Source organism: Sphaerodactylus townsendi, linkage group LG11 (genome assembly GCF_021028975.2).
Source record: "Sphaerodactylus townsendi isolate TG3544 linkage group LG11, MPM_Stown_v2.3, whole genome shotgun sequence".
NCBI lineage: Eukaryota > Metazoa > Chordata > Lepidosauria > Squamata > Sphaerodactylidae > Sphaerodactylus > Sphaerodactylus townsendi.
The window spans coordinates 17,930,630-17,951,716 of NC_059435.1; the positions used below are offsets into that span (position 1 = coordinate 17,930,630).

Genomic DNA, 21,087 nt, shown 5'->3' on the forward strand with positions numbered 1-21,087 from the left:
CTCTCCTGCAGGAGACTCAAAGGGGCTTACAATCTCCTTGTCCTTCCCCCCTCACAACAAACACCCTGTGAGGTAGGTGGGGCTGAGAGAGCTCCGAGAAGCTGTGACTAGCCCAAGGTCACCCAGCTGGCGTGTGTGGGAGTGTACAGGCTAATCTGAATTCCCCAGATAAGCCTCCACAGCTCAGGCGACAGAGCTGGGAATCAAACCTGGTTCCTCCAGATTAGATACACGAGCTCTTAACCTCCTACGCCACTGCTGCTTTTGTTCATGGATTCTTTCACATATAGCATTTTTTAAAACCAAGAGCCCCAATTGTGGAAGCATTTTAGTCATCTTAGATTTGCAAACCAGGCCACCTCCCCAGTGTCTTATGGGGGTGGGGTAAAGTGATAAGAGACCCAACTTCAAAACTGTCCCAAGTTCAATACACGTTTGCTTAACTTAAAAGTGATCAGATTCAACCACTTAAAAAAAAATCTGTGACTAACAGTTATATGTTCCACCTGTCTTTAATTCGTTTTTAGTATTTTAGGCTGTGCAAAATGAATTTGCTGGCTGTCTCTACAGAATGGCCTCAGCACTGGGGAGGTTATTCCAGAGCTTTGTCACAATTACTCTCTGGCCCCTTCCGCACACGCAAAATAATGCGTTTTCAAACCACTTTCACAACTGTTTGCAAGTGGATTTTGCTATTCCGCACAGCTTCAAAGAGCACTGAAAGCAGTTTGAAAGTGCATTATTCTGCATGTGCTGAATGAGCCTCTGCAATTGTGGTACCAACTGGAAGCTTCCCCTCCTGTGGGAAGTTATGGAACAGTTTTTGATCTGAGGATAGCAATCAGCAGGCCAGTTTGAGGCTATGAACACCATTAGTGGGGGAACCAGGCTTTTCTATACGTATGAAATGCGTCACGCGTTTACTTTGCTCAAGGGCAAGTTTGTGGCACCTTATTAAAGATGCAGTCTGGATTTGCATGTTTCTGCATCTTGGTTTCCATATGCTACATTACATCATTAATCTCTTATTGAGTGCTTCTATAGAAGAAATCCCCCAAATTTTCTGACTGGGTTAATTTGTTGATGTTCATGATGAGTTGGATTCTACTGCTGCGTCTTTTGAGCTACAGTACCTTGTGACTGCTGTTCATCTCTTCATCAGTTGCTGTTAAAATCTTGGGTAGGCCCACCTATGTACAGGTAAGGTGGGTAAGAGGTTGTGGGATGAGGCTATCAAACCCTGCCTTCTCCCCCAGACCCCACACTAACACATTCTGACAAAGAGAACAGAGTTTACGTCCTATAGACTCAAATTGGCAGGTGATGGTTATTTGAAGAGGAGGCTGGTGCTTGCTCAGTTTTGCTTCTGTCCAGGTAGAACCACCTGTGATTGGTCTGCTGGGTGCAGAACAGGGACGAGTAAATGAGGAATCTTTAACCATGCGTAAGCCACATTTTCGTCTATGACACAGGGTTTTATGATGCTGTACATAATAACTGAGGAAACACTGGAGAGCATCCCTTCTTTATTCATTTGAACGTTAATATCCTGCTTGTCTCCCCAGTAGGGACCTAAAGCTTCTTGCATCCTTGTTATTCCCTCTTCCATTTTATCCTCCTAATAACCAGACTGTGAGATAGGTTAGGCTGAGGTCACACAGTGAGCTTCCATGGCAGAGTGGGGTTTTGAACCTAATGCAGCGCTCAACCACTGCCCCATGCAGTCATCACTGAACCAGAATCTTATTCTCAAGACTGATACATTGAAAGTAATAAAAGGCTTTGCTACCAAAGTGTAATTACCCCCAACATAGAATCATAGAGTTGGAAGAGTCCAACCCCCTGCCATGCAGGAACACACAATCAAAGCACTCCTGACATTTGTTCATCCAGCCTCTGTTTAAAAACCTCCAAGGAAAGAGACTCCACCACTCTCCGAGGCAGTGAATTCCACTGTCAAGCAGCCCTGTCAAACTCCTGTGTAACCTGTAGAGACTGCTTAGCAGAGTACTAAATAGTTGATTGTGTGCTGTTTACTTAGGAACACGCGGCTTAATTTGTTTAGCAGAATTGCATGTGATATTGCAGCCATATGATCTCATGTGTGTTTGGGATACGGTCCCCTTGAGTTAAATAAGGTTTTTTAATACGTGCCTATATGACTGCGGATGAATTGTGGGGAGAACAGGTGTTGTGCCTGAGGCCAGTTGGCTTTTGTACATTAAATGCATAGCAAGGTTACAGCATAACCTTGTGGCCATTCCGGACAAACACTGTCTTGACGGGAACAAGCATGAAGGGCCTTGGGCCGACCTCTCTTTCACCTGCTGTTGTGAAAATATAACTGAATAACCTCTGGGGAAAGGGTGGGCTATACATGAAGCTATTTCCACACAGTTTGCTGTTAACGGAGAAGCACCATGGGTTTTCTCCTATGTTTGAATGAACCCCTGAGAGCTGTTACCTCCTTTTTGGCCACTGTCAACTAGGACAGAAATGGCCTTACCACACAGATTCAGGTGACAGTCTTTGAAGCAGTGCATAAGGCCCTGCCTGAACGTACATCCTGCTCTAGCAGAAAATGCTGTTACTATGTTTTTAAAAACTGGGGAATGTGAATTGGGGGAGGATTGGCTGTGAAGACAATTTTAGAAAGAACTTTCTTTGCCTTGTGGTCCTGAGAGGTGAGCAGGTGGCTGCGTGGGGACGCTGTGGCGAGTCAGACAGAAGTCCCCTTTATACTGTTTTAAATCACTTTATTCTCTGTTCTCCAAAAACACAAGTGCTCACATGGGAAACGAGGCAGTTGGGTCCCCCAAGCTTTAACAGGGTGGTAGGTAGACATTCAAGAAGCACACACCCACTGTGGAGACAGCGGGGTAAGAATCTTGACCAGTTCCCCAGTCTTTGGAAGGCACAAGGCACTGTGGTTGGATGTTTTGGACCCAATAATACCCGTGAGTTGTGTTGTGTGTCCTTAATTTCACAGGGAGTTGCAGTTGAATGGGAGTGGAGACAGTATGCTTTTGCCTCACAAAGGGCTTGCTTTCCATTTTGCCATTGGGGTTATAAATAACACCAGTTCTGGGTTAAGAAATTTCTGAAGATTTGCGGGTATAGGGAGGGCTTTGGAAAGGGAAGGCATTTGAGCAACCTATAATGCCCTAAAGCAGGGGTGTCCAACTCTGGCTGCCCAGCTATTCATGGACTACAGTTTCCATCAGCCCCTGCAGCATGGCCACTGTTCATAGACTACAATTCCCATCACCATGGCCAATGGGTATCTGTGTCCAGGTGTTCATGGACTACAATTCCCAGCAGCCCCTGCCAGCATGTCCATGACCACCTGGACGGCCAGAGTTGGACACCCCTGCCCTGGAATCAATCCTCCAAAGCAGTCACGTCTCCTTCTTACCATCAATTACTTTAATTCTGATCAAGCTCATCCAGAATTCACTCTTGCCCCGCACTTGAAGGAACCGGAAGTATGGGCTAAGTAACACCCCCAGATTTTTTTAAAACATATCTCTTTTCCGCTGATGCAATTCAGGAAGTTAGTGAAATTACCTGTCATGGCATGTCATGGGAGAAATAAAGAGCCGGTGCCATCGTAAGTATCGTTGAGTTTCAGGGGAGGGAGAGCTCAACGGTCCAGGTGCGGCATTTTCAAAGGGAGGGAGGAGGTTGCTGTTGCCCATAAATGTCAGTGGAAAGAAAGACTTCTTGTCAGTGGAAAGTAGGGTAAAAGAAGCCGGGGTTGGGTCTACAGATCCTGGTGATCTGTAGAAGTAGTCCAACAAAGCCGTGTTTTTATTTGCACTTGAAGCCGGGCAGCACAGTGTCGCCAACGTCCTTGCAGCGGGCGCACAAGCAGCAGTTTTTGTGCTGCGCCCGGGAAAATGCTCAGCATCGCAGAACCTGAAATGACCAGCAAAATGGATCTTCCCGGGCCAGCTTCAAAACGTATATGTGGTCCTGTCCCCCCCCCCCCCCGCCCCCCGGCTTAACAGTGGCTGGGATCCAGCTGGGCTTTATGCAATTCGCAAGGCATTGCTAGGCGTTTACTCAGGTGTAAACCCCGCTGTGGGGCTTAAATTTGAAGCCTGGGTTTGGTTGGAAGCAAAGATGATTCAGGCTGAAATCCTAAATGCATTTACTAGAGAGTAAGCCTCATTACGCTCAATAAAACTTACTTCGAAGCAAATGCCCTGTTGGAACGCGGCATCGGAATAGAGGTTGCTGCCATCACTTAACATGGCGGACTGAGCCTCAGTTTGGTCAGTGCCGGCTTCCATCTTCCTGCCTTTACCACAAGGCCTATATTATAAGCGCCCACCAAAATCAACTGTTGTGGGGAAGAGACAGAACTCTTTCTAAAACAGGAAGAAAAGTGAGCTACGTTTTCCTGCATTTTTAGCCTCTTGGTCTGATTAATTTTCATCCTCCTGACCTCCAGTAATAATTATTTCAGCAGTCCTGGGCAAAATTTACTGTCATGGGGTTGAAGTAGTATAGCAGCTATAGGAAGGACCTGGGCAGACCTTAGAGGCGTTGGTCAGCCCTTAAACTCTCCTCTGGCAAAGTGTGTCTTTATTTACACTTTGCTTTCCTCCCTAATGGGGATCCAAAGCAACTAACAACAGCTCACTCTGTTTCCCCACAACAACCTTGTGAGGGAGGTTAGTCCTGAGAGAGAGCAGGTAACCAAAGGGCAGAGTGGGGGTTTGTGGTCTCTTTGCATGCAGCTTATTTGCCCCTTCTAAGCCAATACAGTGCCCATAAGAATCATGGACCCCGCCAACACCTTGCCTGGTGCCCACCAAGGTGAGTCTTTTGACTGACAAGGCTTCTGATTGGCCACTAAAGATTTGGTTTGCTGTGCAGATTTTTTTAAAATGTTGCTTGGGCAACAGCTGCAACTACAGCACAGGGATCTTCATTATGTGACTGAAGCTAAACCAAGACAGTTTACTGTATAAGAAAGTATCTGAGAGTAACCTCCTCGTGAGAGTTTATTTGTCTCTAAAAAAAAAACCCCTCCAATATTCAATGAGGAAACTTTTGTTTTTGGTATTGTTTACATTAAAAGCAGAGGCTAAAACCACAGAAATAAGAAGAAGCTGGGCTTTAAGTATGTTTTTTTTCCTAGAAACACCCTGCTGAATTCAGTGTCGACGGGCTGAGACTTGTGGCGTGAACGTCTTACTTTCTGGAATCATGTTTGCGGGTTGAGATTTGGCTGAAGTTATGTCTGTTATTAAAATGTTCTTGCATTTCTTAGCTTTCTTGGTTGGGGTCCTCTCCATCCAGACAGGTGAACTTAGCAAAGAGAATTCTGCGAAGTAATCCACCTCATGGGATTTTCCAGCACATTGTTCTACAGAATTTGTAGAACAAAGTTCTACATTGTTCTACAAATCCTATTTGACTGCCCCCCCCCCCCCCCCTCAAAGCAGTCTGTGCTAAGCATACCTATGAGCTGTGGCATTTTTAGTGACTTCTATAGTATGTATCAGGATGTAGAGAGGTCTTTGCACCTAAAACAGTAATCGTACTTCCCCCCTTCCTTTTTCAGGAATAATGCATCCGACATGTCTACGCATTCCCTGTTGTGTGAGAGAATTGCCATTGCTAAGGAGCTAATTAAAAGAGCAGAAGTTCTCTCCAGGTCCCAGAAAAGTGGCATCGAAGGCGGAGCGAAGCTGTGCAGCAAATTAAAAGCAGAATTAAAATTCTTGCTCAGGGTGGAGGCCGGGAAGGTGTCTGTTAAAGAGTCTCACCTATTGAGTACAAATCTCACTCACCTGCAAGCCGTCCTTGAATCAGCGGAGAACCTGGAGGCCGTTGTGGGCATCCTCCATGTCTTTGCCTACGAGGACAGCTTTGGTGAAAAACAAAGCTTGGTGGTGGATGTAGTGGCAAACAACGGCCACACGTGGGTGAAGGCGGTGGGCCGAAAAGCTGAAGCCTTGCACAACATCTGGTTGGGTAGAGGCCAGTATGGAGACAAGAGTATAATTGAGCAAGCAGAAGACTTTCTGCAAGCGAGTCGCCAGCAACCTGTACAGTACAGCAACCCGCACATTATCTTTGCTTTCTACAATGGGGTATCCTACCCCCTGGCAGAGAGGCTTAAAGAGATGGGTGTGTCCGTGCGAGGGGATATAGTTGCTATGAACGTATTAATGGAGCCTGCTGACAGAGACCTCCAGTTAAGCTCGGGCGAGTCTGATGAAGAAAACGGCAAACACTTGCACGTGGCTAAAGTGAATCGGGGCCATCTGATTGCTAGTGTGGCTTTCCCTACCGAAATCAGGGTAGACTTGTGCAGGAGGGTTAACTTGGACATTACTACTTTGATTACGTATGTCTCTGCCCTTAGCTATGGAGGCTGTTACTTCACCTTCAAGGAGAAAGTCTTAACGGAGCAGGCCCTGCAAGAGCGACAGGAGAGCGTCCTCCCATCCCTGGAAGAATTCATGAAGGGCAAGGAGCTGTTTGCTTGTGAATCTGCAGTCAAAGACTTCCAAGTCATTTTGGAAACTTTAGGAGGGCCTGGAGAGAAAAACAGGGCCGCAGCACTCCTGGAAAGAGTCACCGTAATACCGGATCAACCATCCGAGCATGCCTTACGGCTAGTCCTCAGTTCCAAAATCAATACCCGCTCACTGACCATTTTCGGGACAGGTGACACTTTGAAGGCTGTCACCATGACTGCAAACAGTGGCTTTGTTCGGGCAGCTGCGAACCAAGGAGTCAAATTCAGCGTGTTCATTCATCAGCCGAGGGCCCTGACGGAAAGCAAAGAGTCTTCTGCCACGCCTGTGCTCAAACCCTGACTGAATCCTAGTCGTGAAGTCTGATGATCTGTGGCCTTTAAAACTATGGAATCCAGCGGAATAGGTCTTCCAGAACAATACCTCATTCATGCCACATCCCCAAGAAACTATTTTAGAAATAAAAATTAACAAAAATGGTACGCCTACAGCGCAGGCAAAAGATGGGACAACATGATGTAAGGTATGCAGGGCCTCTGCCACAAGATGGGAAGGCTGTGTTGAGTTCCCCACCCTCCCACTTCCTGACATGTGCAGCTCACCCTGTGGCCATCGCCAAGGAATGGCAGGAAGCACTGATGTCTAGTACAGTTTGCACCACATCCTGGATACAAGATGACTCCTTGTAGTGTCAGCCTCCCATCCCTCAAAAACTCTTTTCCATCCAAAGATAAGCACAAATGAAGCCCCCCCCCCCCAATTCAGTTCAGTAGAGCAAAGGGCTTAAGGTTGAAATGCTTAAGTTGGATTCTGCCTCAGTGCACGGAATGCAGCCCAGACCGGTGACTTCCTGGATCTCCATTGAGCTGAAAGCTACAGGTAAAGATGAGGCTCTATGCCTGAGTCCAAACAGTGGCAGAGAGCTCTGTAGGCAAGATCAAGCCAGAGTTAAGCACTTTAAAATTCGGTTGATTTTTAAAATGGGAGAAGCTTTCAGTACAATCCCGAATGTAACAGCTTTCTAAGGCTATTGGCCTTCGAATGGAGGAACTCTAAGAGTGACACTTTAAGGCACAGGTGTCAAACTCACGGCCCTTCAGATGTTATGGACTACAGTTCCCATCATCCCCTGCCAGCATCATGCTGGCAGGGGATGATGGGAACTGTAGTCCATAACATCTGGAGGGACGTGAGTTTGACACCTATGCTTTAAGGCACTTGCTTAGATCTATGAAAATTGCTGGGTTGGTCAGATTGTACTGTTTGTGTGATCTTTTCAGTTTGGTGACTGTACTGTAATTTGATTTATTTGTGGGGTAATTTTGTTGTCAACAGTACAGCATATAATTAAAATGTCTCCGTTCCTAAAAAAAAAGAAGAGCCCGTCTTTTGTCCTGCTGTTTGTCATTAAACCTTTTGAAGAGAGCTGCTGAAATCTCTGTGTGGATTGGCACTGGAGCGGGAGGAGAGAATTTGCTCACTAGTTAGTGCAGGAATTGATAAGATGGCAACAGAAAGTTGCCAAGAAGCAAATGGCAATGTTGATCTCATGTTTTTAAAAAAGGATATACAACACAGCTTGTCGGAGTTGTTAAAATCTGATCTCTTCATGCATTCAAATGGGCATCTTTTTGTATTCCTATGAAAGTGGAACAGAACTGTCTGTTTAAAGCCCTACCAGCACCTCAGCATTTTCATAATATGTAGTGGCGGGTTCATACTGCTAAGTTAAAGAATTTCAAATGTTATGATGCAAATGCTTTCTTCTGTTTTCCATCAAAAATAGTTGTAATATCTATCATGCTAACCAGGGCTAGATTTACCCAGTAGGCATTAGTTCTGCATCTGCAAAACAAGAGATGTTGCAAGAAAAAAAAAGGAGAAGGGAAAATGCAGAATTCAGAAAGTGATTTGCATACAGTATGTTTTCAGATAATTTTATTGGCTTTGTTTACACGACTGTTGCATTATCATGTTACAAATATGAACTGTAGAGCTGGAGGAGAGGGATCAAGGTTCCAAATTTCCTAATGAGTTCATAGTGGTTTGACTTTCTCTTGGAGAACACCCACTCTTGACTATGATAGAATAGGATATTTTATGGAAATTGAGATACTTTGCCTACTTGTTTGAAATATCATCTCTGGGACATCTTACAATGAGGCGACTGCTCTTTTCACTCTGCCTGCCCAAAATAAGATGTCTGGGGAACATCTAAAAAATAGGCAGCTTCTGGTGTAGTCCGTATGTAGCAATTTATATTTGTAATCTTTGTAACTGGATTGTTTTTAAATTGTTTTTAGGCATTAATTTTAAAAATTAAGTGGCCATAACACTAATACCAAACATCATTTCAACCCCAAGTGACTCCAGCCACTTATATATGTTCTGGATATTTATGGTGACAATGGTGACCATAACAGTATTTAGTTTTCACCAATTGTGGGGGTATTTACCAAACTGGCAGGCCTGCTGGTTTGAAGGAGAGCCATACACATTTTGTCAATAAATGAAACTGTTTTGATCCCAGGTCTAATTCTGTGCAGGATTGCAGTGCGACTTGGTGATTTAATTGGATTTAAATTCTAAATTTTGTAAGAATCTGCCCTGTAGCATAGAAAGACCGAATTCCCAGTTTCTTTCTGCAGGCACTCGGAGTTGGGTATCTGATTTTTTCTGAGCACTCTTGCCCCTGACAAAGTGTGAGGGCTGGTCTCCACTCCAGTCAAAAGCCCTTTAACCAGACATCTCCCAAGTTTCTCCTGTAGAAAATTGACTTTGCATTCACTTGGTAGCATACTCTCACTCTTTGTTATTGTTCATCCCATAGTCTGAAGTGGTGGGTTAGTGAAGAAGGGGGAGACAGTTTGGTAACCCTCACTTCAAGAATTGACTTGCTGGCTACATCTAAAGATAGCACAATAACTATTAGCTAGGTGTGACGGTGAAAGCCGATCTGAATTCTTAAGGTTGTTTGTGTCATTCTCCCCGCCCCCCCCCCCCAATATCTTACCTTGTTAATCAAAATTATGCATTTGAAAGTATACCTTTAAAATTTGGCTCTGCAGACATGATTAAATGATCTTTGGTTTTCCTGGCCATGATATAACTGTTTTTTCTACATTCAGGAGCCTGTCCTGGAATTTTTCCCTCCTTTTTTTTGAGGCAGAGCTTCCATTTCTTGAAAAACTCTCAAGAACCTGAACAGGTGCAGCTTTTCACTTGATAATGGCAGAAAAATGGGGGTGAGAGGGAGCTTCACGTGATAAATAATCACCCTGCTTCAGAATGTATAAAGAAAGAAAAGCCCTATTTTGAGTGGAATTGGGCAGCCGTAACTAATCCGGAGAGTACTGAAGCAATTGTTTTTGTGAGGGGGAATGTGTTATTTATTTATTTAAAGCATTTGTTAGCCACCTTTCTTCCTTATGGAGCTCGAGGTGGCTTACCACACAGATAAAATACATAGTTGAAAATAGATTAAACATAAAAACTAAAAATTCCAAATCACTGCTCAGCATTGCTTAGTGAACTTAACCAAATGCCGTCTTAAATGAAACTGTCTTCAACTGCCTTCTACAGATGGAAAGAAAGGGCGGGGGGGGGGGGGGGCAGACAAGTGGTTCTGTAATCATGGGGCTGAGGGAAGCATATAAATGGGCATGCAAGTGACACACATCGGGAGAATTGAATCTGGCAAATAATACATCAGTTCGCTACATTTCTGTTGCTTTGTGAGATTGTAATTGTTCTCTGATCCTAGAAGTACGTCCCTTCTCAATGGAAATCCCACAGCACCACTGTGTCTCTCTGCCGGAAGGCTGACTCCTTTTAAGAGGTGAAATTCATACTGCAAGTTTTTAACTGTTAGACGCAAAGAAATGGCATTTTGAGCATTTTAAACATATTTTTTCCCACTAATTATCGTCTTGAATGTTCTTCATTGTATTATTATGTTAGCCAAATTTCAGGTTGCCGTGTGGCCTGAAAGTACCTGAAAACTGAGAAAATGTACAGGTGACCCCTTTTCATGTTTTTCTAGTAATTGGGCTGGCATCTGTATCCAGTTTCAGGGCTTTAGTGCTTCATGAAGTCCTCTTAACAGATTTGCCACCTCTGTGAATGACTCTGTCTGCGTGTGTTTCGACTGCAAAATGTACCTTTAAAGCTGTAACCTGAAGCATAGTTTGTGCAAGAATTAGTTGGTTTGAGGGAAGAGACATAAAGGGTTGGATCAGACAGCTTTTTCACTAATTTTAATCCAGCACTTTCCCTTAAGAGCCAGTGTGGAATAGTAGTTACTTGTCGGAATAAGGGCTGAGAGACTCAGGTTTGAATTCCCATGGAAGTTTGCTGGGGATCCCTCGGCCAGTCACTCCCTTTCAGCCTCACCTCCCTCACAGGGTTCTTGAGGGGGGGGAATGAAACAGACGAGAATGTTGTGAGCCATTCACCCAATGGGGAGAAGAGCAGAGTATAAATGAAATTAATAAAGCCCTTGTTCCACATGGCTTTTGCCAGCATAGTGTAGTAGTTAGGGAACGGTGGACTCTAGTTTTGGAGAACTGGGTTTGATTCCCCATTCCTCCACATGAGCAGTGGACTCTTATCTGGTGAACCAGATTTGTTTCCCCACCTGCTGGGTGACCTTGGGCTAGTCCAGGGGTAGGGAACCTGCGGCTCTCCAGATGTTCAGGAACTACAATTCCCATCAGCCTCTGTCAGCATGGCCAATTGGCCATGCTGGTAGGGGCTGATGGGAATTGTAGTTCCTGAACATCTGGAGAGCCGCAGGTTCCCTACCCCTGGGCTAGTCAGTTCTTCAGAACTCTCTCAGCCCTACCTATCTCACAAGGTGTCTGTTGTGAGGCGAGGAAGGGAAAGGAACTTGTAAACTGCCTTGAATCTATTGTCGAAGGCTTTGCCACCTCTATGGCAAAGCCTTTTATTTTATTTTACTTCTATTCAGATGCATTCACCTATTGACCTTGCTATCTTCATTGTCACTCCCAGGCTACAGACTTCTTTGTGACTCACATACCAGGCTACTCTATTCAGAGGGCCTCACCTTTTGACCTCACAGTATATATACTCCACTTGCTTTCCATTCCTACTATCAGATCCTCTGAAGATGCCAGCCACAGATGCAGGCGAAACGTCAGGAGAGAATGCTGCTAGAACACGCCCATGCAGCCCGGAAACCACACAGCACCCCTGCCTTGAATCTCCTTACAGGAGAGAAAGATGAGGTGTAAATCCAAGTTCTTCTTCATACAGTCCCCACAATTCTGAACATAGCTTTTGGGGGTTATCCAAGGATATTCCTCCTCCCTTTTTCACCTGTGGAAAAGCTAGTTGGATCCAACCCATTGCCTGGAATCAGTAACAAAAAAAACTCCAACAAAATCAGCAAAAATTGATAATGTTCTTCCTTTTTATTTTAAGCTCAGAAAGAAATAAACATTGTATTTACATTTACACTCTGCACTCGGAGATCCTTGCTGACACAAAGTGGGAATGAGAAGCGACAGTAGAATTAACACAGCATCATGCTTCAAAGGCCCGACGTGTTGCAGTTTATTATGAAGTTAAAAAAGAAGCCCCAGGAATCAACTGAGCTTTAAGAGAAGCCCAACAAATTAGTGTTAAGGCTCTTGGCGTTAAAGCTGCACATGATTCTGACATTTTATCTATAGGAGATCGCCCAGGTCCAGGAAGCCAAGGTTCAGGATATCCAGGAGTCTGCTTTTTGCTTCTAAAAACAAAACATGAGACAGAAGTTAGAGGTCATTTTGCGCAGGTTCTTGCTACAGTGGAAATGAAACTTTGCATATATTTCACATGCGGTTAATCATGTATATTTGTACATTCCTCTCACAAAATGTGGTTGAACAGTCAGTATCCCACCAGGTCCTCTACTAATCCTCTCAGCACACTTGTTTAAGCCAGGAGAAGGGGGGATTTTGTGTCAGCTTATGTCATGGGAAGAATATGTTCCACTGGAAAACAACATTTGACCGTAGACCATGTAAGTAGCAGTGATGTGCTTCCCGGTGACATTGACTAATGGGCACTTCTGTTCTATTGGACCAGGTGTCAAAGGCATTGTTTTCTGTGATAGACATGCTAAAGTAAGTGACATCCCATGATTCTGTAGAATCTGCACAAACTATCTTGCAAGTCAGGGAAGCTTGTGTGCAGAGGAGCAAACTGGGTGTTAGAGTGTCCTCAGGTCCACCCCATGGACCTGATGCCATTTTACAGAAGAACTCAGCCTTTTTGAAATGCTGCAAAAGCGTAACCCTGATCAGGCCTGCACTGTGGAGAGACCATGTGTGTGTCCTGGGCATATTTTCAAGTGCTGAAACAGCCTGAGGGAGCAAGTTTGCCTGGTCCTGCTTTGGACTCAGAGCATTTTTAATGGCTGAAATCTTCTCTAAAATGAGTTGGACCAATGGATACTGTAACATCTAGCCTGGTCCTCAGTTTCCCTACCCTGTTGCCAAATGCCACTAGTGTGGCCCATGGGTAGCACAGCTCACTGTGTGATAGCCCACAAGTCATACAGTTAGTTGTACTAAATGATATACTAGATGGTGGGAAAAACTTTCCATAGGAATATTAATCTCCATCTGACATGTGAAGTATAGACCAGTGATGCCTGCCCAGTGGTTCTGGAGCCACATTTGAGCATCATTCCCCACTTTGGCACCTGTGACATTTCAGAAGAGTGGGAAAGGCCCTTGCCAGGTGGGTCATTTGGGTGGCAGTTTGTTCCCACCTTGAAATAGCTGCAACAAAAGAATGGCTAAGCTGCATTTTACTTGCTGCATTTTAACTATGTTATTAGTGATGAATTGATATTCGATTTTATGTTTATTTGTATCTGAATTTTATGTTGTCCACCGCCCAGAGCCCTTTGGAGATTGGGCGGTATATAAGTTTGAAAAATAAATAAATTAAATACATAAATAAGCTGCGAGCTCCCTCAGGTGCTGGCCTTATGCCAAGGATGGAAGTAAACATGGCATTTTAAGTTGATAGTAATTGTGAATGCGGCTTCCTTTGAGCTATTCAGTGAACGCCACTGGTATAGACCATCTTAGAGAAAGCAATGGAGGCAGGGGAATCAGAATGAACTTACTGGAAGGCTCAGTTGGAGTTTCACTCGATGCTGGTTCTAGGACTGGCTCCCCGCTTGCACCTTCATGTGCTTCTCCGCTTGGCAGTATACATGGAATGTCAGCAGATTCTTTGTTGGGATCTCCACTGGGCTGTGGGCTTGGTTCCACGGTTTTGGCTCCTTCACTTACTTCCTCGTTTGGCTCATCTGTTGCCTGTACAGTTTGTTTTTCACTTGAGTCAGAGCTTGGTTCCAGAGTTGGTTCTCCTTTCCCACTGAATTCTTCAGCCAGATGAACACTGGGCTCCCCACTGGGCTCTAGACTTGGTTCAGTATGTGCTTCTCCACTGAATTCCCCGCTTGTCACTTCAGTGGGGCGAACAGTGGGCTCCTCGCTTGACTGTAAGCTTGGTACAGTAGTTGTTTCTTCTCTGCCTTGCTCCCCACTTGACTCTTCATTGAGCAGGCCACATGACAGCTTGCTGGGCTCCTGGATAACTGGAGTAACAGATGCCTCTGGAAAATTAAGAAAAATACGAGCATTAATAACCAGCTGGGATTTGTCAGTCAGCATTAAGTACCTGCCAAGAGAATAGAAATTTAAGCAATTTCTTGCTTGAACCACTGAGGTTTAAAAAGATGGAAGTCTCTTTTAACTCTTTTTTGAAATTCAGAAAACTGTTGGTGAGTTCAAAGACTACTGAGGGAAATAGGAGGAGGAAGCCAGGTGCAGGTATATCGGCTTCAAGAATGTAGAAACGGCCAGGATATATTCCTCATCATGAACACCTTAGATCAGTGATGGCGAACCTTTTTGAGATCGAGTGCCCAAACTGCAACCCAAAACCCACTTATTTATCGCAAAGTGCCAACAAGGCAATTTAACCTGAATACTGAGGTTTTAGTTAAGAAAAAATGGTTGGCTCTGAGGTGTGTGTTACTCGGGAGTAAGCTTGGTGGTAGTTATTGGCTTTGCTTTGAAGCAACCATGCAACTCTTCGAACTGGTGAATCACAACCCTAGGAGGGTTTACTCACAATGGAGAGATGTCGGGAGTGGTGTCCCCCAAGGATCCGTTTTGGGACCAGTGCTCTTTAACCTATTCATAAATGACCTGGGAGTAGGGGTGGGTAGCGTGGTGGCCAAGTTTGCAGATGATACCAAATTATGTAGGGTGGTGAGAACCACAAAGGATTGCGAAGAGCTCCAAGCGGACCTTGATAAATTAAGTGAGTGGGCTCAGAAATGGCAAATGCAGTTCAATGTAGCAAAATGCAAAGTGATGCACATAGGGGCAAAAAATTTAAACTTCACATACACGCTACAGGGGTCAGTGCTATCAGTCACAGACCAGGAAAGGGATTTAGGCGTCTTAGTTGATAGTTCCATGGGAATGTCAACTCAATGCATGGCAGCTGTGAAAAAGGCAAACTCTATGCTGGGGATAATTAGGAAAGGAATTGAGAATAAAACTGCAAAGATTGTCATGCCCTTATATAAAGCAGTGGTGCGACCGCACTTGGAGTAATTGTGTCCAGTTCTGGTCACCGCATCTCAAAAAAGATATTGAGGAGATAGAAAAAGTGCAGAGAAGGGCAACAAGGATGATTGAGGGACTGGAGCACCTTCCCTATGAGGAGAGGCTGCAGCGTTTGGGACTCTTTAGTTTGGAGAGGAGGCGGCTGAGGGGGGATATGATTGAAGTCTACAAAATTATGCACGGGGTAGAAAATGTTGACAGAGAGAAATTTTTCTCTCTTTCTCACAATACTAGAACCAGGGGGCATTCATTGAAATGCTGGGGGGAAGAATTAGGACTAATAAAAGGAAACACTTCTTCACGCAACGTGTGATTGGTGTTTGGAATATGCTGCCACAGGAGGTGGTGATGGCCACTAACCTGGATAGCTTTAAAAGGGGCTTGGACAGATTTATGGAGGAGAAGTCGATTTATGGTTACCAATCTTGATCCTCCTTGATCTGAGATTGCAAATGCCTTAACAGACCAGGTGATTGGGAGCAACAGCCGCAGAAGGCCATTGCGTTCACATCCTACATGTGAGCTCCCAAAGGCACCTGGTGGGCCACTGCGAGTAGCAGAGAGCTGGACTAGATGGACTTCAGTCTGATCCAGCTGGCTTGTTCTTATGTTCCCCAAAACTAGGTCTTAGGTTTAATGCTAATAATCGAGCCCAGCGGCCCAGGCCAGCCTAGATGTGTGGAGGGGGCACTCTGTTTGCGCGTACCCAGAGACGGGATGCAGCCTATTCGCACCTATTCGGTAGAACCGGTTGCTAAAATTTTCTCAATTTGGAGAACCGGTTATTAATGATTAACTCAACTAGGGACAAGGGGATAATCTCTGTCCCTGGGTACAACAAATCTCATCAAGTGGGGGATGCAAAATCGCCCCCAGGCCGCCCCGTGGGCCCCCTGCCCTCCATAGCACCCCCACGTGTATATGAACTGTATGAAATACAATATATAGTAATTCTATTTTTTTTGTTCATTGGTGTAAAGGTTGGGAAAGTATTATAGGTAAAGATTTTTCATGTTCTTTTTTCCCCTTGAAATGTATATTGGAAAGAGAGGAGTTTAAACTACTCTTTTAGATTAAGGATTTCAGATCTCTCCCTCTGTTAATTTTCTTTCAAGTGGAATAGATAAAGTAGTTACAGGAATCTGAAGGGGAAGTAGAAAGTAGGGAGGGAGGGAAATATGGGAAGGAGGGAGGAAATATAAGATGTTTTAGTTGGGGGGGTTGAGAGAAATAGACAATTAGATATGTTTGTAATATGTTAACAATTGTAAACAGTTTTTGGTTTCTCTCATGTTATTATTTAAAATCAATCAATATAATTATATAAAAAAGAAATAATACGCTACCTTTCGTTATATTGCTTTTTTAATACTTTAAACAGTCACTATTTGAATTTAGAGGCGGGGTGAAGGGGAACTGCGTCCTTGCCACAGCCCCGCCCAGGAATGCCCCGCCCCTGGAATGCCTGGCAATGCCCCCGTCATGCCCCGCCCAGCCCCATTGGCGCTACACCACTGTTTGAATCCCACCACCATCGGAACCTGTTACTAAAATTTTTGAATCCCACCACTGCGCGTACCTACAGAGAGGGCTCTGCCACCTCTGGCACCCGTGCCATAGGTTCGCCACCACTGCCTTAGATCAAAGAAAACCGTCTCAAGAAAGGAGAGAAAACATCACGGGACATAAACCGCCCTGAATTCATTGTTTTCAGATAAACAAGCTTTGCATGTTTTTTTTCCTCGATAGCACTGGCAAACTGGAAAACTCACATAATGATCGCGACACTCACGTGCTCCTGTAAATTGTGTTTTGAAAAAATAATTGGCTCACCTTGTATAATCAGAATCAGCACTAAAGCCGAAAGGGCCGAGACAGATTTCAACATGGTTGAGTTGTTATCTCTTGTGGAGCAATAGAGAAGCGATGTCCGCAATCCCGAGGAAAGGGAGTTTGGGCAGTATATATAAAAGCAACCCCCTGACCTCTACCCACTCGAAAACCTAGCTCCGCCCTCAAAGGAAGTCGCAAGGTAAATGTTAAATGTCAGAGTAGGACATGGAAGCACCATTCCCATTGGTAGAATTCTATTTCATTAACTCAAAAGAAGAAAACCTTTTCACATTGAGTTTGAAGGAAAATTACAGGTGTCAGTTTGAGGGGCAGTGATGGAAAAGATGACAATAGAGCCGAGCCAATGACAGATTGCTTTCGGCAACGCTGGTTTCTCAACGCAGATGCCCTTCACCTGCCAGGATCAGAGAATTTGAAACTGCTGCTCTAGCTCTTGATGAACGGAAAGTGCCTCTAGGTACTTGGTAACAGGGAAAGGGTCAGCTCAGACCACTGTAGATGTTTATGCCACTCTAATAGAAGGTTGGCTAGTGATAGAATTTGAAAGCAGGGTGGGCACTTTGAAAAGTTCTTTTGGGGTCCTTTTCAATGACGCATCTTCATGTAAATTTGTGGGTGGGCTTTGTTGGATACCCAACGGATGTGAGCCTGCAATCCTATGTGTGCTTACAGGAAGTAGGACTCAACAGACAGAACAAAATTCACTTCTGAATAAACAAGTATAGGATTGCATAGTAGGGCATTACAGACCATTTCCCACATTTTCAAGTCAAAAGGTCCTATGTTGGTAGGAGAGGAAATTTCTCCTGAAAAACATTTAGGCTGTAAATAGTTTAAAATCCCCCTTTTAGGATCCTGTTCGCTGCCATTGTTTCTATAGCTGCTGCCGCTGTCTTCTTGCCGCTTCTTCCTTCTTCCTAGATTTCTTTTACCAGTGATCTCTAGAACATAAGAACAAGCCAGCTGGATCAGACCAGAGCCCATCTAGTCCAGCTCTCTGCTACTTGCAGTGGCCCACCAGGTACCTTTGGGAGCTCATATGCAGGATGTGAAAGCAATGGCCTTCTGCGGCTGTTGCTCCCAAGCACCTGGACTGTTAAGGCATTTGCAATCTCAGATCAAAGAGGATCAAGATTGGTAGCCATACATCGACTTCTCCTCCATAAATCTGTCCAAGCCCCTTTTAAAGCTATCCAGGTTAGTGGCTATCACCACCTCCTGTGGCAGCATATTCCAAACACCAATCACATGTTGCGTGAAGAAGTGTTTCCTTTTATTAGTCCTAATTCTTCCCCCCAGCATTTTCAATGTATGCCCCCTGGTTCTAGTATTGTGAGAAAGAGAGAAAAATTTCTCTCTGTCAACATTTTCTACCCCATGCATAATTTTATAGTTTTCTCATAATTTTCTCTGTTGTGAACTGGATGATGCCACATGGCAGGCTGCATCGTGTTTTGCTGCATGAGGGCCATGTGAGTTAATAAAGTGAGCAATTTTTATTTCACACTATCACAGATTAGTAATAAATGTGTGCTGTCCTTTACGGCCCTGGCCCCTGCCTGGTGGAACACTCTTCCTCCAACTGTCCAGGCCCTGCGGGATCTTGGTGAGTTCTGCAGGGCCTGTAAGACTGCGTTGTCCCACCGGGCTTTTGGGGAGGCTGGCCACTGATGTGCGTCCCCTCCCTTTGTTCTCCTCCTTCAATCTGGGATCCCTTTGACATCAGTGGGACCCACCGTTCCCCCCTCCCCTCCCCTTTTTGGGAAGGTTTTTAATGGTTTAAAGCTACACACTGATAGTTATTGTATATTGGGATGCTGCATTTTAATGGGTTTTTAGTAAATTGGGGTTAATGGAGCTTCCATTATATTTATATTTTATATTTTGTTCAGGTGTTTTAAGAGTTATATTTTGTTGAAATTATGCTGTACACCGCCCAGAGCCCTCTGGGGGAGGGTGGTATATAAACCTAATAAATAATAAAAATAATAATAATAACCAACTCATGGAGATTCCAAGACCATGATTTTTCAAGACAAGAGGCAAGAAGAGGTGGTTTACCATTGCCTTCCTCTGTATTGCATCCTTGGGCTTCCTTGGTGGTCTCCCAGAACAAATACTAATCACAGCCAACCCTGCATAGCTTCCAAGTTCTTACAAGCACAGGCTAGTCACAGCTACTCCTTGTTAGGTTGATTCTGGGTGTTCAGTGCTGGGGTCTGGTTACCTGCAAGGGGCCTCTGTGCTCTATGCTATTTTCCTTTCTCTCCTGTCTGCTTGGTACTTAGATAACAGAGGCATCTCTGGTCTCGGCCAGATGGCTTGCTATCACCTGTCCGGGCTTCGGGATTACTTTCACTTTCCCACGCTTTTCCTGTTTTCGTATGACAAGGGAAGGGTAAGGTTGGGGGTTGGGTTCTGAGGGGTTTTTGAATGTTGGATCAGAACTGGCTTTTTCAAAGCCAGGCACTTGTCAGCCAATTCAATAGAGAAGAAGAAGAAGAGTTTGGATTTCTATCCCCCCTTTCTCTCTTGCAGGAGACTCAAAGGGGCTTACAATCTCCTTGCCCTTCCCCCCTCACAACAAACACCCTGTGAGGTAGGTGGGGCTGAGAGAGCTCCGAGAAGCTGTGACTAGCCCAAGGTCACCCAGCTGGCGTGTGTGGGAGTGCACAGGCTAATCTGAATTCCCCAGATAAGCCTCCACAGCTCAGGTGGCAGAGCTGGGAATCAAACCCGGTTCCTCCAGATTAGATACACATGCTCTTAACCTCCTACGCCACTGCTGCTCCTACGCCACTGTAGAGGATTCTGATTCCAGAAATCCAGGGCTGGTCATTGAGTGGATTCATAGGTCTGACACTCCTACTGTGTGATGAGTAATAATAATCTTATAACAGTGTGATCCACGTATAATAGTTTTTATCCCATCCTCCAATTCCAGCCAGTTCTTATGTACTCAGCATGGCCTTTTTTTTAGTTCAAAGAAGACTTCTGCTTCCTTTTGCAACAGAAGAAGCTCTGGTTGGATTCAGCCTTAAGGCTGCCACTTTGTATATAGTTATGAATGCATATGTGGCTATTCAAACAGCCTATGCCAGGGGTCTGCAACCTGCGGCTTTGGAGCCGCATGTGGCTCTTTCAGCCTTATACTGTGGCTCCGCGTGGCCTGGAGGTCAGAGGGTAGCATGGGCGTGTCCCTCTAGAGCAGGGGTAGGGAACCTGCGGCTCTCCAGATGTTCAGGAACTACAATTCCCATCAGCCTCTGTCAGCATGGTCAATTGGCCATGCTGGTAGGGGCTGATGGGAATTGTAGTTCCTGAACATCTGGAGAGCCGCAGGTTCCCTACCCCTGCTCTAGAGCAGCGCTGGAAGGAAAGGTGAGTGGACGGGGCGAACCAGAGGCGGCTCTGTGCCTGAGGGCACTGCTTTTTGCGTCGCCTCCACTCACCTCTTTTTCCATCACTGCTCTGGAGGGCTGGAGAGACATGCCCACGCTGCCCTCGTACCCCTGGAGGTCAGAGGGTAGCGTAGGCGTGTCCCTCCAGAACAGCTGCCATCCCTCCTCTGCCATCCCTGCAGCCTCCATCCCCCCCTCTGCCCTACGGAGATGCCTGCTCCGTTGGGCAGCGGGGGTTTCCCTGTTGGATGGCTCCGCCTCCCAGAGCTGGAAGGAAAGATGAGTGGAGGAGCCGAACTGGAGGCTCTCCAGCTCGGTAGATCTTCGGGGCCGTGGAAAACGGGTCCAAATGGCTCTTTGGGTTGTAAAGGTTGCCAACCCCTGGCCTACGCAAATAAATGAGTCTAACCTTTGCATGACTGTACTCTCAGTGCATCAATGGACCATTTGTATGGGGTCACTCTGCTTATGAAGCCTGTTAGTTTGCCGAATGTGATTAAGTCAAGCCACAGCAATTTCAACAGAATTGCTAAAAGCTCATCAACATGGCACTGTTAGTAATATTCCACATCTGCAGGTTCTGTGGCACCTTCAGCTACATGGGTTAAGCTACACAAGACCTGTGAATTTCAGTGCAATTTGTGCGTGTTAAATGCTGCCAAGTTGCTTCCA

General features: G+C 45.2%; 2 protein-coding genes across 3 annotated transcripts; one reads left to right on the forward strand and one right to left on the reverse strand.

The window, feature by feature from the left end:
• Nucleotides 1-3,520: 3,520 nt before the first annotated feature.
• On the forward strand, nucleotides 3,521-7,872 carry LG11H7orf25 (linkage group 11 C7orf25 homolog). 2 transcript variants are annotated; one of them, XM_048510811.1, is made up of 2 exons: nucleotides 3,521-3,610; nucleotides 5,576-7,872. In XM_048510811.1, exons 1-2 carry the CDS (start codon nucleotides 3,540-3,542, stop codon nucleotides 6,837-6,839), a joined length of 1,335 nt encoding a protein of 444 aa, XP_048366768.1. In that variant the 5' UTR covers nucleotides 3,521-3,539; the 3' UTR covers nucleotides 6,840-7,872. The 2 variants fall into 2 exon arrangements, with proteins under 2 accessions (XP_048366768.1, XP_048366769.1); XM_048510812.1 differs by lacking the exon at nucleotides 3,521-3,610 and adding an exon at nucleotides 4,718-4,824.
• Nucleotides 7,873-11,911: 4,039 nt separating this feature from the next.
• On the reverse strand, nucleotides 11,912-17,926 carry LOC125441269 (diacylglycerol kinase kappa-like). The gene is made up of 3 exons (XM_048511744.1): nucleotides 16,994-17,926; nucleotides 13,642-14,136; nucleotides 11,912-12,252 (listed from the first exon to the last, which is right to left on the reverse strand). The coding sequence occupies exons 1-3, from the start codon at nucleotides 17,046-17,048 to the stop codon at nucleotides 12,188-12,190; spliced, it is 615 nt and encodes a 204-aa protein (XP_048367701.1). The 5' UTR covers nucleotides 17,049-17,926; the 3' UTR covers nucleotides 11,912-12,187.
• Nucleotides 17,927-21,087: the final 3,161 nt, after the last annotated feature.